The following is a 15,827-nucleotide window of genomic DNA, read 5'->3' as shown; positions in this document are numbered from 1 at the left end:
CATAGAACAGTTTTAATAGTAATAAAAATTATGAATACATTTTAATGGAAATTAATAATAAATAATAAATATTTTCAATAATCACAAAGAAAATTGATAACTCTCAATGATAATAGAACAGTGTCGCTAAATAAAAAACAAAATACTATTTAATAGATATCAGTGCTACACAATACCGGTTTTCTATGATAAAGATGTTTTAATTGTTATGATCAAGATTTTTTTTAACGATCTACCTTTAGTAAATGAGAGTAAATCTTTAATAATTCATTTCAAATCAATATATTACTTAACTTTAATTGAGATCTGATTGCCGACTTTGTATTCCTGTTGGATATTTCGGTGTTTTTTGACATAAAACATGGTAATATAATTATTAGATTTCATCATGTTGTAGTAACTTTCATTTGTTAATTGAAGAGTTTGCTACAAAAAGGAGGTAGTTCCATTATGTGCATTAAGAGTTAAACATCTAATGTATTAAAAAAAAAATCTTTATTTTATTACCATAAAAAAATTATCAACAGATATTTGTGTAATTAGTTTTGAAAGTAAAATTATGAAGACCATGTAGTTTTATATGAAAACCAAATTTTTGTTTAAGATTTTTTAAAAATTCGAAAATATAGGGCTACTTCTTTTTTAAAGTAAACCATTCAATTGATGAATAAGCTTCATTAAACTGTAAACTAAAAGAAAATAAATATGTTTTGCCTAGAAATTAAATAATAGTCAACAAGTATCAATGTATAATTATTTTTATGTATTTTAAAAATATTGATTACACAATGGGATCCAAGAATTTTTCTTTTAAAATTATTTGAATATATATTTACTTATAAAATTTTAATCTGATAAACTTACTTTTTATTGGCTAATTTATAGTAGTTTCAATGTTCATTTAATTTTTAATGTAGTTAATCAGGACTGCAATGTGCTATAATATAACAATAGGAAAATTACATTTTCACTATACAAATTTTATTCAAAAAAACTATTAAATTGTTCACAATTTATATTTTTGATACTTCTTTCTATTATTGATTAATTTCTATTTTGATTATAAAATTAATACAAATATTAACTCTTAATTTTATATTTATAGTTGTTTTACTCATTTTTCAAATCTCTTGTTGGGAAGGATGTTGTAGTTGAACTGAAAAATGATTTAAGGTTTGTTAGTAACTTATATTGTTGTATACCATCTTTGATAAAAATATTTAATTTTATAGTATTTGTGGAACACTGCATTCAGTCGATCAATATTTAAATATAAAATTAGTTGATATTAGTGTCACTGATCCAGAAAAATATCCTCATATGGTAAATATATAAATAAAGTGAACAGTTTATCATAAACCACTCAATAACTCTTAAAATAATTACAATATTGAAAAAAAAATTGTTTTATTTTTTTAAATTACATATACAGGGTGTTCAGTAAGTCAGGAAACGGGTATCTATTGTTCTCATTGTTACAAACAATGAGAACAATAAAAACCAGTTTCCTGACTTACTGAATACTCTGTATATCTTGATTTATTAGCTATTAATTACTTTTTAGGATCATCCCTTATAATGTATATAGGGATGTCAAATTAGTTTTTTAAATGGAAGCATACATTATTAATTATATTATAAAATAGGAAATTATCTAATAAAGAAAATGATTGGTCAATAACAACTTTTGGACCAATATCTCAGAAGTTATTAACTGTTTAAGTTATGACTAGAAGTAAAGAGTGGGTGCTGCTATTTTTATCACTAGTTATTTTCCATTGGTACTCTTTGCCCTGCATGGTATAAAAATGAGAATAACATCTAGAGTTGAAGGATTTTTACTAGTTGATTCATTAGTAAAGGCATTGACATTTTCACAGGTAGAATCAGTGGTTTCTTCATTAAATGGAATATTATTCTTAAATCAAAAAATAGTTGGAGTTAAATTTTTAGTATATACAATTTTTTTGTTATTAATAATTACTTGTGGTAGTGATGAATTATCTGATTGTTTGACAATGATTTTATCAGTTGAGGAATTTTCATTAGATTTCCCATGTTTTTTTAATGAATCACCATAGCTCTTCATATTAACCCTAATTTCTAGAAAAAATATAAAATAAGATAGAGAGTTCAAAATTTTTCACCTTACTGATTTCATCTTCTTTGCCTTAACCCCAACTACTTGGGGTCGGCCACCCTTATCCTAAACTTCCACTTGACAAAATCGCCTAAGTTTTATTCATGATACCTCATACTATTTGACAAAAATTTTATATTGGCTGTCTACCTGATGCAACCTCATTAATAGCCTCTTACGACTAGCAGAGAGGCAGTGGAAGTATTCTTATCCCCTAACCACAGGAAAGATTTTTGAACCAACATAAATTAAAAATATTAAATTTTAATCCAGGAAAGTTTTATTGTTAAAATTTCTGATGGTATTGTTGAAAGTTTATTAGTATTTAAATTGTATAGCATAATACATTTTATTTTTCTACTTTGTATTTTAAAGCTTTGCTTTTTCTTTTAATTATGCCACCAGTCTTACTGATATGAGAAATATAACAGGAAATGACAATTTAATAGAATAAATAAAGGATGATTCTTTTAACGCTAGAGACTCAATTTCTCTTAAAATTATTAGTTTTTTGAATATTTTTTTTCTTATTTTATTAATATATAACTTATAAAAAAAAAAAAAATAATATATAATGCATTTCCATTTATCAGTTATAAAATTATTTTTAGGTTCCTCCCTTATATCTTATAAGGGTGTGAACTTTATTTTTTTTAATGGCAACATACATATTAAGGTACTTATAAAATAGTAAATGACTTAATGAAGAAAATAAATGATCGAGTAATCAACCAGTTAATATAAGAGTATATAAATGTAATCAAGTAGTTTATGATAAACACTATATTTTTTCTCGTAAAAAATATTTTTTGTAAATAATTGTAAAATTAAATAATTTTTTTTTCTTAAGGCATCAGTGAGAAATTGTTTTATTCGTGGATCTGTAGTACGCTATGTACAATTACCTGCAGATGAAGTTGACACACAATTGTTGCAAGATGCTGCACGTAAAGAAGCAACTATTGCTAGATAATATTATTGAAATGTATTTAATATAAGTCATTTATTTTTAAGAAAATATAAACTAATAATTAAGTAAAAAATAAATCTGTTTTTATCCTTATAAATAATTATGTATGAGATATTCTTTTGCATGATTAATTTATTGCTAAAAATAATATTTATACATACTTATATTATTTTATTTGAAAATGTTTTGGTATTATCAGCTTAATTAAAATACATTGTCTACAATAATTGTTACAAGTTAAAAATTGCTTTGAGATAATGCAAACTTAATAGCTATTTAAGATTGAATATTAATAAAATCGTTACAAAATTAAATCTAGTTAATAAAAAAAAGTTATTTTGAATATATTTAATATTAAATATTTTGATTTTAATATTGACTATTTTAGTACATACACATGTACTATATTTGACTAAATGATAATCTTACTAATCATTCGTAATTCAAATATTATTTAATACAGAAAATTTTTTAGTTTTTCTTACATTTAAATTTTTTCTTACTGTAGGAATTTATTCTTATAGTTGATGGAGTAGTATTCACTTTTAATTAAATTTAAAATTCAAATTTTTTTTATAAATGTTATATTATATTGTCATCTACGTGAAATCTAATAATTGATGGTTAACAATACTAGTAATACATTTTACTGTATTAATAAATATATACTTTTATGAAGTATAAATGTATATTTTTTCTCACAAATAATACTGAAAGATATATTATCTTGTGATTATATTTATTTAAAACAATTATAGTAGGTGGAATTTTTTTCACATTATCTTATTGAAAAATCAACCTGATATACCAGGTAATTGTGAACATTTTGGAATAATTAAATAATTTGATGAAAAACTACGTAGTTAACATATTGTTAACAATTATGGGGCTTAATATTTAAAACAAAATGTTGACTCTAAGCTAGGTTTTAAGGAAAATTTTGGTACTCATGATTCTGAATTCAATATTTTTTTTATAGTTTTATGAATATTTTTTAGGTATTCTAATCAAAACAAAATACATATATTGCAAATCAATGTAAATTTTAAAGTAATAAATAATAGCAATATTTAATGTAATGTATTTCAATGTAATAACAAGATTTGTATTTTACAACAGATGCAAGATTTTAATAGATAACAAAATATGATTTTATTTCTAAAAATCTTAAAAATAAATGCATTTCAAATCTCATTCTGATAAAAATTTTAGGTTAATGTAACTACTAATTTTATATTATTTTAAAATTTGCATAAGGAAAAGTACATGGACACACATTAAATCTAACTTATGGTTATTGTATCCAAATTAAACAGGTCCTATTAAACGCTTGCAAACCTAATGGAATATATATGTGAACTCCATTAGTTTTATCTAGCGCATTACACATCAATATTATTTATTTGATAGAATGGAGTATTTATAGATATTTTAAAAGTAAAATTACCAAAATCTGGTATAAAAGAAAAATTTTGTAAATGGGTGTACCTTAAGAAGTGAAATTAATACTAATTTTATTGTTGTCATATTTAATTTTAGGACTTTTTGGAAAGAAATTGACGTTTTCGTGTTAAATTTTTTATACAAATGTAATAAATATTTGTAAAATTGAAAATAAAAAAAAAATAGTAGTTTAATAGTTGTAACTCAAAATACTTGACCAATAATCTGGGTGTAAAGTTTTGATTACAATTATGATGGTATTTAATTAGAATGTTACATGAAATAAAAACGAATTGAATAAAAATGTAATATTTAATTATTATATTATAAACATTGTAAAATAATCATAACACATATAACACTAATAAATTCTCGACTCAAGCAATTATTTTAATTAATTTTAAAATTCATAATTTAATGATTTTTGTATTTTTCTAACTTTTTACGTACATGTTATTTACAAACATAAATTTAATCTCATTGAATTGAGGCTTTTAATGAATTTTGACGGTTATTACACAATATCACTGAATTAAAATAATTCTATACAAAACTGCCGAGTTCTTAAACTTTACAAGTAAAAAAAAAAAAAAAACAATTATACATAGAAGACAGGGTCAAAGAAGAACAAAAATGGGATGAGCCGAAAACAACTTGAAAGAAGTTGCGCAAATTTGATACATTAGTGTTCATTGCTACTAAAGTATGAATTTTGCATCAGGTACAATTTATCAATGGGATTGGCCTGTTGCCCCTGCATGACGGATGCAGAACCAGCGTGATGGTGTTGCAAGCCATGGTGGGTACCATGCACGACCGATAGATCCAGCGACATTGTGTCCGAACCGATATCATCGGCCGCTGTGGTGCTACCGTCGAGCGACACATCGGAACTGCAGAAACTGTCTTCGGAATGGTCACCGGCAAACGTACCTGTAACCAAACGCAAGTGTGATCAGGTCGAAATAGTTATATTTATAATTTACTAATTGACTAAAGTCATTCGACGCTTTACTTACCTTCGGGCGAGTACGGATTGTTGGGGTTGAGCGGTTGACTGTTCTGATAGTTTGAGTCGCTGCTATCGTGCATGCTCAGAGTGCTCAGACTTAAATAGTGATCTACGAAAAGACAATAGAGTTATTTTTATCATTAAACGAAAAAAGCTCTAAAAACTTACCTCCTGAACAGACACTAGACGCAGTGTTGGTTGCATGTTCTGTGTCATTTTTGTCCGCACTGTTAGTATTGTTATTGTTGTTGTTCCCAGAGTTTTTGTCGTCCTGTTTGCTTTTCCTTTGAATTTTTTTAATTTTCGCCCTCTGATTTTGGAACCACACCTGGACCACTCTTACGCTAAGACCCGTGTCCTTGGCAAGAGCTTCACGCACTTTTCTACACGGTTTTGGACTAACTTCGAATGACGCCTTGAACTGTCGTCGTTGCACCGAGGTTAATATAGTTCTGGGTCTTTTTGGACCACGACGGCCGTCTCTGGGTCTACAGTTTTCATCTACCGACAGATTTTCGTCCACTATAAAATAAAAACAGATATGATTAATTTTTTTTTGAAAATTCTCTTCTGCTTTCTCTTTATCACAACTACTTGGGGTCGATCATCTCTATACTAAACTTCCACTTGACATGATCTTAAACGACATCTATACATAAACAAACAGTCCTCATATTACCTCCAAGTTTTTCCAACCATCATTTTTTTCGATCTTTCTTTTTTTCTTCTTCTTCCTTTAACACTTATTTCCATAACTGTTCTTACAGCTATCAATTTCTTTCTCCTCATAACATGACCAAATCATCTATATCTACTTTATACACAATCAACGCTACTCCTATGCTTCTCTTGTATATTTATTTCTTATGCTATTTTGTATTTTTATCAGTCCTCTACTCACTTAATTAAGTATTCTTATCTTTGTCACACTCATTCTCTGCTCTCTTCTTGATCCATTCGCACTTAATCCTTTGCCTCACCGCAACCTAGACAATACCACTATTCCATCGCGTCCTCGTTTATTGTTATTACTTTCTTTATTTCATCGACTCGTGTTCTCTTCATCAAGCTTATACTATACATATATACTCTTTCTTATTTCTAGTAATCTTTAATCTCTTTAATAAAGAATTAATTTCCATACCTCAAGCTTTTGGTTAACTTCCTCAACATTTTCCACATTTCCAATAGCACTTCAGCAGGTTCTATTGTTTTTTTCTATTCCATAGATGACACAGCCATCTATACTTACTTCTCACTAATTAAACACATCAGTTTTTCATTACATAAAATATCTTCTAAAGCCTATTTTGGATACTTGTTATTCAGTAATTTTTCAAATTATCCTTTCTATCTTTTTTTACGCCCTCGTCATTTTTTATACACTATACATTTTGAAAATACTTGGATCGTTTTTTTCTAACTTTCGCTAAATTATAAATATCTTTTTCACCTTCCTTTGTTCCTAATTTATCATGTTTCGATTCTTAACACAAACTTATATAATCTATCCAATATTTTCTCCTTCTACTATTCTTAAAACTTCTTTTTCTTATTCGTTTAATTTTCTGAACTTTATTATGTGAATTCTAAAAAAAAATATTTAATTAATCCATACTCTTACCGATTGTCTGAGGACTAGCCACTGACTGTTGCATAAGGAAAATTTCTTTTTCGTAGTCCGTTCTGCAAAAGAGCTGACCGCCACCAGCCCTGACCACGTACTGTTGTCCTTTTTGAAGCGGTTGCATACAAGCTACGCATGCAAAACAGCCCACATGATAAACATGATTAGGCCCAGCTCGCATTACTAACTCTCTAGGACTCAGTGAATCGCCACACCTGCCGCATTTGACGCCAAATAACCTAAAATCGTAGAACTTGAAATTTAAACGGTTTGAGGCTTTATGGTCAGATTATATTATTCAACTTACCTTTCGTAATCGTTTTTGCAGTACAATCCGTTGTGACGATAGTAACATGACGTGGATAACGGGATGCCGCACGCAGAGCATGTGACACACTGTTCGTGCCAACTGCTGGAACCTACTCGCATGAGAAATCTGTCAATAATCTTTAGGCCGCATCCTTCACAACAAGCTGGACCATCGCAAACATTTTCCACTAAAATAAGGCAAAAATTAAGTTAAATAAAAAATGCTCGAGTAGAACTCTTAATCTCTAAAAAAAAAAAAAACACATTTTATAAGGTTAGAATAATTAGTGAGTGTATTAATTATAGATTGGCAATCTTTTTAGAAAAGAGAAATTTTCTATTATTTTTTATTATGTGAGATACATAATTTTTTTTTTATAAGTTGAAGTTATTGAGATAAAGTGAAAGTAATAAACATTTTTAACGTAATAATTCGATGTCCGTGTTCAAAATTTCATCCATACGTTATTATGACATTTAAAATTTTAAAGTCATCGAAAAAAAAAATAGTCCACTACAATATTAATTCTTTTACACATTTTGTTTTAAGCATAACAACTAAATTATACTTATAATTAAGTTTTCAAAACAAAACCGCTGAAATTAATTATTTTAAATATTTATAGTTCTAACTGATGTGTCTACATTATTCTATTTATTTAAATAACTCTAAAATTATATTTTTTTATATTCTAAGCGTTAAATTTTTTTAAGACGCATTTAAATGGTAAAAATATAATGTATACAGAGTGATTTTTTTATCATTACTCACTCAATTACTAGCAGAATAAATATAATTTAAACATTTTTTTTTTTGGTTTTCTTTAGTTACACATTATTCTTGAATTATTAACTATTTAAAACTTTTTATGTTCATCCCTTATGCCTTGCAAAGGTGTCAACTTTGTTTTTTTAAATGGGAACACTTACTTTGAATTTAATAAAATGTTTGGAGTTTTAACTAAATAGTAAATGGCATTTGAACTTTTAATTAGTTTATTAGATTAAAGTTTCAAATTTTTGAGTTAATATACATGTATAATACACAAGGGATTATAAATACAGGTAGCTAATTGGATTATTATACATTGCTGTCACAGTCACGGATTGTTTATTATCAATTATGACTATCAATACGTTCTGTATTGTCAGTTAGTGTATTTATAAACTCGCAACAATGTGCCTTACCACCATTGATAATAACAATGCTGTGTACCTGCTAATATCGATGTCATAAAAAACCAATTAGCTACCTGTATTTGTAATCCCTTGTGTATTATACATGAATATTAACTCAAAAATTTCAAAATTTCAAACTTTAAATGTTTATATATAATAAATAAATAAAGTTATACTAAAAATTCAAATGCCATTTACTATTAAATTAAAAACTCAAACATTTTATTAAATTCAAAATATGTGTTCCCATTTAAAAAGCTTAGTTGACACCCTTGCAAGGCATAAGGGATGAACATAAAAAGTTTTAAATAGTTAATAATTCAAGAATAATGTGTAACTAAAAAAAAAAAACAAAAATAAAAATAAAAATGCTTAAATTATTATTACTCTGTAAGTAATTGAGTGGGTTATGATAAAAAAATCACCCTGTATATATATATATATTCTTTTTCTTAAAACAATTTTCTAAGTTTCAGCTGCATAAAAAATTCGTAGAGTGCTATGTTTAGTTGGAATGTGACAATACATGTGTGTTTTTTGTTGAAGCTGAAATAGGCGTGTCCTATTCCTTTTTTTTCTCAGATAATATTTCTTTATACTCGCAACTAATTTACAAATTGCGGTTCTATTCTAAAAATAATCAATAAAGATAATTGTAATTAAAAAAAAAAATGTAGTAATTGCTTTTAAATATTTAGAAATTATTTTTATCAATAAATGAAGAATATTTATTGAAGGCAACCATTTAAGTGAAGTGAATTAATAACCGTGTACAAACTCTGAAGTAATATTCATGAGTAACATCCGATTATATATATTTAAACGATAATATAATTTAATAAAATGAAATAAGTAATTACAAATTTTCCAAGAGAGTTTTCAGTAAAACGAAACTGGAATAAATTATTACATTGAAAAATAAATAAAAATATAACTATCGTAAACATAATATAATATATTAATAGTTAATATAATATATTAAAAAAGAAAAGAAAATGGACAATATTAAGTTGTTTAAAAATGTGCGAGTGGCCAGTTAAATTTGAATTATTGCATACTTATTAATCATTCTATACATCACGTTCAATGGCTACAATATATTATCAAAGTAGATGTGAACAATAACTGTTGGAATAGCTAAATAAATGGCTGAATTAACTGAATATTCCAACTGTCTTAATTGCAGTTATCACTATATTAATCTTTTATATGGTTATACTAAACGTATTTGTTCTGTGCATTACTGTGGACTATTAAAATTGTCTACTCATTTCACATTTGATTCTATCTAAGGTTAGCCTAGTATATTATTGATAATTTAAAAAGAAGAAAATTAACTTTTGTTGGCAATTATAGGCTATAGTTGTTTACGGATATAGATATTTATGGAAAATCCAATTGAATTTAGGATAATATAGAAGATGAATAATAATATAATTAATGTTCAACAGGTTCAGTGCTTAAAGATGCATTTTGAAGTCATGTGTACTTCGACAATTTAAGTAACTAGGTAGGTTTTCAGCTGTCTCACCAAAAACAAGTCGCCATGAGTTTATTCGGTTAAAATCAATTCAACCTAAGAAAATTATTTGTATTATCTTTTCAATCATACCAACATTTGTAATGAGCACGTTGTTCCTTAAAGAATGTTCATAATTAACCATAGCTAAAGCTGGCGTATTAAGCTTTTGTATAATTTAATATGAACTAGTTAATTACTAGTCATTAAAAAAATAACAAAGATTGTGCTTACAGCAAGTTTCATAGTCATTGTATAATGCAAACTCGTACATTAAATAAAGCGTCATTAACACCCTACTAAATATCCCCACGCGATTGTTCAAATTACCCAAACACAAAAGTTTTTCAATAGTAAAACAAAAATATTACGTATTAAAAAACCCAAAAATACAATTTTAGAACCTTTAATAGGCTCATGTTTCTTTTAAACACAATCAATTTTTGTCCCTTATATAATTCAATGTCAAAGAAAATCTTTTGTTATCTAGTTAAAAATTTAATTTATGTAATAAGAGCCATTATATTAATTTTTCTAAAAAGTAAAAGTTGTTTGTCTATTTTTTTAGTATCTAACCCGTAGAAACTAAATCATATTTAGTTTCAAAATGGAAAAAATAAACATGTGCGATTCTTTTGATTGTTTATGAGATTTTATTGATACATGTATTTAATTTGAAAGTGAGTACTTACAATTGGACAGTCTGGGAAATCCATCCATGTCTCTAACGACGTGTCGATGGAGTATGTCGAGCATTGTTTGAATGTTGTCGTTTGCTGGACGCGACTGAAGTTACATAAACACGTCGAATTTAAAAATTTGGCACACCGTTGGGACTCTATTCGAATTGTTGTTCACGCACGTTCGTTTTTCAAGTTGTGCACAGCGGCCTACGTGCGACAAGCCATCACCGCTAAAGGCACACTACACCATCGACTTGGGCCAGCGGGCGTCTATGGCGCACGGGAATACTGCGGTGAACGCCTCCCGTTGTTATAGTTGGTTATGGGGACGACCCATCGATCGGCTGTCCGTCCAACCGCACCTCACGATGGTAGACCCGCTCACTTGCCGGGGTGTGTAGCCCGGTACGTCGCAACAGTGTGCATAGAGCGGCGGCAGTCGATGATGGGCGCATAGGAGTGACTGTCAAGATGTGAGTATGTGTGTACGAGTACACAATTCTTCTCACCCGTGCAATGTGTGTAAGTATGTACTGACGTATGGATAAGTGTACTATGTACATCTTACACTTTATACATATTCTTTTATTGACGTTCTCCCTAAAAGCGGTTTGGCATTACAGTCACCTTCTATATAGGACCTGGCGACAAACATATACGACGACGCCGGCACTTATCGCCACTTCAGTTTTAATATTACTTAATAAAATGTTAAGTTGTTTAGCTCGCTTTGATGTGAATTCTGATACACAACGACACCTCTTCACTATCATCTGAAAAATGTTACCAATTTCGTTTTATTCCAAAATACAAACATATATTTTTAATAAAAATTTATCTGTTTTTTTATTTTACAGAATAAAATAGATTACTTTGCTCTCGAACTAAGGATCGAAAAATGTTTAACTTTAACAAGTTTAAGTATATTATGTAATACAATATGGTAGGCGTATCATTTTTTAATTCAGAATAGTTCTGGGCGATTAACTATAAATCAAAGTTAATAGTAACCTACGTTTTAGAATTTTCAGAAAACAATTTAATCCAATTCCATTTTCACCCAATTAAAATAGTATTAACTTAGGTTTTTTTAACTTAAATATATAATACATGTTTAACTAGCTATTAGATATGTTATATACTTAATATGTTTAATACATAATAATTTCATCTAAAAAGCAAAATACTTTATTAATAAAAGAGACGAAATTGGACATTTTTTTTTTTTAATTATAGCAGATATATGATTAATTTCTGAAAATAAATAATTATGATATATTTTATACTTTTACAGATATTGCGTGAGGAATAGTTAATTAATCACTTTGTATTTAACTTACAGGAAGTCTAATATGTTCTAACCACCCTTTTGATATAATTGACACTGTAATTTTCTTTTCTTATAATTTTTGCTTTTATAGACTATGTTAAAAATATATTTTTTTATTATTTGTTTTAAAATAAAAAAATATACAAAAAATTTTTTAAAAAGTTTAAAACAGCCATTTATAGCACATTTTTACAACAAATTTTGATGGGTCAATAACAACCCTAAGGTAAGTTTTGATTTACAAGCATTTTAATTTACAAGAGTGGGGATGTAGAGCGGAAAGACTTGTTTTTTATTCTAGCCGACTGTGCATATAATAGGTATGTGCTCAGGTAAGTACAGCTTGTACTGGTATATATTTATAATGCTTACTCCACCTGCGTTACACACCCACTCTATGTGTTAAATTTTTTTAACTGAATACTTATCATAATGGTTTTATCGATCTATCACAATTTTTGAAAGGGTTAAAAATGGCCGTTTTAAAATTTTGAAAAATATAAAAAAATGTATTTTTATTATTAATAATAAATAATTAAAAATATGCTTTACAAGTTTCTAAATGCAAAAATGTAAATAAAAAATTTTACAGCAAATTGTTATATTATATAATATTTAATTACTGTATGTATTAAAAACAATATAATGTTTGAATTGTTAAAGTACTTTTAAATATAAAATACTAGCCTTAAAACAAGATCAAGGAAATAATTATAGGCTAACACAACGAATTCATAGGTTTTGCACCAATGCCATTTGTATAAAATAAAAAATGTCAATAATTAGTATTAGATTAAAACAATTGCCCTCCATTATAGATTCTGGTTTTTGTCTTCTATTGACTTCAAAAATAGTTTTATCAGTTCATTCATTGTATTAATATAAATAGTAGTTCGTATATTTTAAGCAAATAATAATATTAAAAAAAAACCTTAAATTATTATAAAAATTATAATAGGTAAAAAATATTACTTGAAATAGTTTCAAAACAATTTTAGTGATTAATTAATAATAAACGCTAATATTGATATTATTATTAATAAAATGGATTATTTGATTCGAGAGTTATTTTCTTTTTGCTGTTTTTCTTCTTTCATCCTTTCATAGCCTTGGGTGGCATTTTCATGTCTTTCTTTGTTTTCAGCTTCTGTTTGAATATCATCTAGTCTTTCTTTCTCTGTTATTTGAGCATATTTGCCGTTATAGTAAGGTACATACTGAAGCACAGTACGCCATTCTGTCATATAACACAAAATGACGAATCCCGTGACACCGTATGCCATACCACTTAATCCCCTTGAAAATAAAAAAAACGAGCATATTAGAATGTTTTTGGTAGTTCGATTGATTTCCAAACCAACAAATATTTAAAATGAGTAAAATTTGCAGATTTATAAGAACGGATGTAATGCATAATTGGAGTGATCAATAAGCAAATTGTTTATTTAATCTTTCGCATAAGTTATGTCAATGCAAATAAGTAGTGGATCTTAGTGTAGAAATAAATGTAGTAGATTATTACGCTGATTGCAAATTTTTCAAACTAAGTCATTTGTTTTATTGAAAATAAGATTACAACAAATAAATAAAATGTTTTTAACATAGATAATGATAAAAATGAAAATTTAGCTCTGAAGCAAAAGTCATTTGTCATTATATACTTTTCAAAAAAAGCTTAGTTTTGTACTATAAATTATGAAAAAGAGGTTCACGATGAAACTATATTGAACAATTTCTCAGACTATTAATTAGTAATGAGGTATAGATAATAGGTTAAAGTTAATCTATACGTTATAATTGCTGACGTTCAAAACTTAAGTTTTAATATTGAGGCGTTCAATAGAATGTACTTTATATAACAACTTATTATTAATAATATTGTTATGAGTAGATATTGAGAAGATTTTAATACATGTAAATTGATTTAACGATTAATATTTCGCTCAAAAATTATCTACCCTCTTACAAAAAGTAAAAATAGTTTAATGGATTTAATTTAAAATACATAAGCATATAGTTGTTTTTTAGGTATTTATTCAAACCTCAAGAAGGCCGTACAATTTTTAATAGAAAATCATTTAATTAGATTAAAAAGTGAAGTTAATTTTATGCAATCAAATTTATATTATTGCTTTACTTACCAAACCTTCAAATATTTAACACTTCTGTTGAGTTTTGAAATAACAGATTTGGATCGATTCAATGACATTGTTGTGGTTTTGAACTGTAGTATAGTTACTGTTTTTCTAAACATAATATATGAATTTTGATTGCGTTGATTCTATAATTGAAATGGATCTGTAATAGAGTATAAGTTATTAGAGAAAACTGCGTAAAAATTATATGCATAGATTACTTAATTATTTTTTAATAACCGGCTAAGTGTTCCGGTATACTGGTATGAGTTTCTTGTTGTTGTTATGAAATTCGTCAACACATTATAATCAGGGATATCTAAAATGCTGCTAGTGTTCCAAAATGAAACAAAAATATGTTGTTACCATTTCAGATGGCAGTTTCACATTTATTTCCTCCATGATTACCCATGGAATTAACAACTTTATAGAATGCAACAGTCATTACTATTAATACTGTTAGATATTGTTTTTATTTTAATTACATTTGGCAGATTATAATTTTTAATTAAGTAATCGTATTACATCGAAAATTTAAAGAGTATCAAACGAGAACATTTTCGTATATTAACGTTATTAGCGTAGTTTCCAAGTAAGTAAAGTTCATGATTAAAAAAAAATATAATAAGTAGTATTCTTATACATTATATAAGTCAAATTATTAATTGCATAGACATAGGTGCAGCTAGAATACATTTGAGGCGATTAAATCATTTTTCCTCCTATATAAATATGTTTTTATATAAAAATACATACAATTTTTTTATTTAGGTAAGGGCAAATCCCCTAGTTGCATGTAAGTGCATAGAGCTTTTCTATTTATTACATGAAATTTAATTTTAGTGTTATCATGTGTTCTTATTTATACCTACAAAAATTATATGTATATATTTTCCTAGCTAAATATATATATTAGGTAGAAGATGTATAAAATATCAAATAAAATAAATAAGAGTTTTATTTAACTTCTATAGTTTTGTTATTTTTTTTTATTAAATAAAAAAATTCCTTTTTTTTAAATATATTTATTTGATAAATAAGAATTAAATGTATTCTTTGAATCGGATTGAAAAATTTTGACTTATTGAGGTTTGTTTTTCATCCTCAAATTGATAAAAAATTTATTTAATGGTTATTGGGTCTATGAATTATAGGTATTTTTTAGTTTTTAACTTAATCTCTACATTTTATTTTCGAAATGGAACAATATTAGTTTAGGTTTAATTTAAGACAAACTTCTGAAACCTCTTAGCTCAACAATATATTTCGGTCTTGTGTAGCTTATAAGATATACATATACAGCACCAAATATGCAGTATATTTCTTTCGGTAATTTTTTTTAGAGGCTTAGCTTTTTATGTTTTTAGAATGTATTTTCTTTTGTTCATTACTTATTTAATAATTTTTAACAAAAATAAATTATTTTATCTTACACAAGTGGTTAGGGTCTACTCTAAATAAATCTAGAAAATAATTGATG

General features: G+C 26.7%; 3 protein-coding genes across 5 annotated transcripts; 1 reads left to right on the top strand and 2 right to left on the bottom strand.

Moving 5' to 3' along the window:
• The first annotated feature begins 195 nt into the window (after positions 1 to 195).
• On the top strand, positions 196 to 3,210 carry LOC126903525 (U6 snRNA-associated Sm-like protein LSm2). Its single transcript, XM_050681705.1, has 4 exons — positions 196 to 364; positions 1,106 to 1,173; positions 1,233 to 1,323; positions 2,991 to 3,210. Exons 1-4 carry the CDS (start codon positions 362 to 364, stop codon positions 3,111 to 3,113), a joined length of 285 nt encoding a protein of 94 aa, XP_050537662.1. The 5' UTR covers positions 196 to 361; the 3' UTR covers positions 3,114 to 3,210.
• Positions 3,211 to 4,904: 1,694 nt separating this feature from the next.
• Positions 4,905 to 11,362, bottom strand: LOC126894018 (LIM homeobox transcription factor 1-beta-like). The gene is made up of 6 exons (XM_050664641.1): positions 10,892 to 11,362; positions 7,500 to 7,689; positions 7,190 to 7,431; positions 5,734 to 6,087; positions 5,573 to 5,674; positions 4,905 to 5,486 (listed from the first exon to the last, which is right to left on the bottom strand). The coding sequence occupies exons 1-6, from the start codon at positions 10,953 to 10,955 to the stop codon at positions 5,236 to 5,238; spliced, it is 1,203 nt and encodes a 400-aa protein (XP_050520598.1). The 5' UTR covers positions 10,956 to 11,362; the 3' UTR covers positions 4,905 to 5,235.
• A 1,472-nt stretch (positions 11,363 to 12,834) lies between these two features.
• LOC126894019 (uncharacterized) lies at positions 12,835 to 15,030 on the bottom strand. 3 transcript variants are annotated; one of them, XM_050664645.1, is made up of 3 exons: positions 14,588 to 15,030; positions 14,354 to 14,510; positions 12,835 to 13,508 (listed from the first exon to the last, which is right to left on the bottom strand). In XM_050664645.1, the coding sequence occupies exons 2-3, from the start codon at positions 14,464 to 14,466 to the stop codon at positions 13,262 to 13,264; spliced, it is 360 nt and encodes a 119-aa protein (XP_050520602.1). In that variant the 5' UTR covers positions 14,467 to 14,510; positions 14,588 to 15,030; the 3' UTR covers positions 12,835 to 13,261. The 3 variants fall into 3 exon arrangements, with proteins under 3 accessions (XP_050520602.1, XP_050520600.1, XP_050520601.1); XM_050664643.1 differs by having other exon boundaries at positions 14,569 to 15,029; XM_050664644.1 differs by having other exon boundaries at positions 14,354 to 15,030.
• Positions 15,031 to 15,827: the final 797 nt, after the last annotated feature.

The sequence above is a fragment of the Daktulosphaira vitifoliae genome, unplaced genomic scaffold (genome assembly GCF_025091365.1).
Source record: "Daktulosphaira vitifoliae isolate Bord-2020 unplaced genomic scaffold, ASM2509136v1 Scaffold_1, whole genome shotgun sequence".
Lineage (NCBI taxonomy): Eukaryota > Metazoa > Arthropoda > Insecta > Hemiptera > Phylloxeridae > Daktulosphaira > Daktulosphaira vitifoliae.
This window is presented reverse-complemented; position numbering and strand designations above follow the sequence as displayed.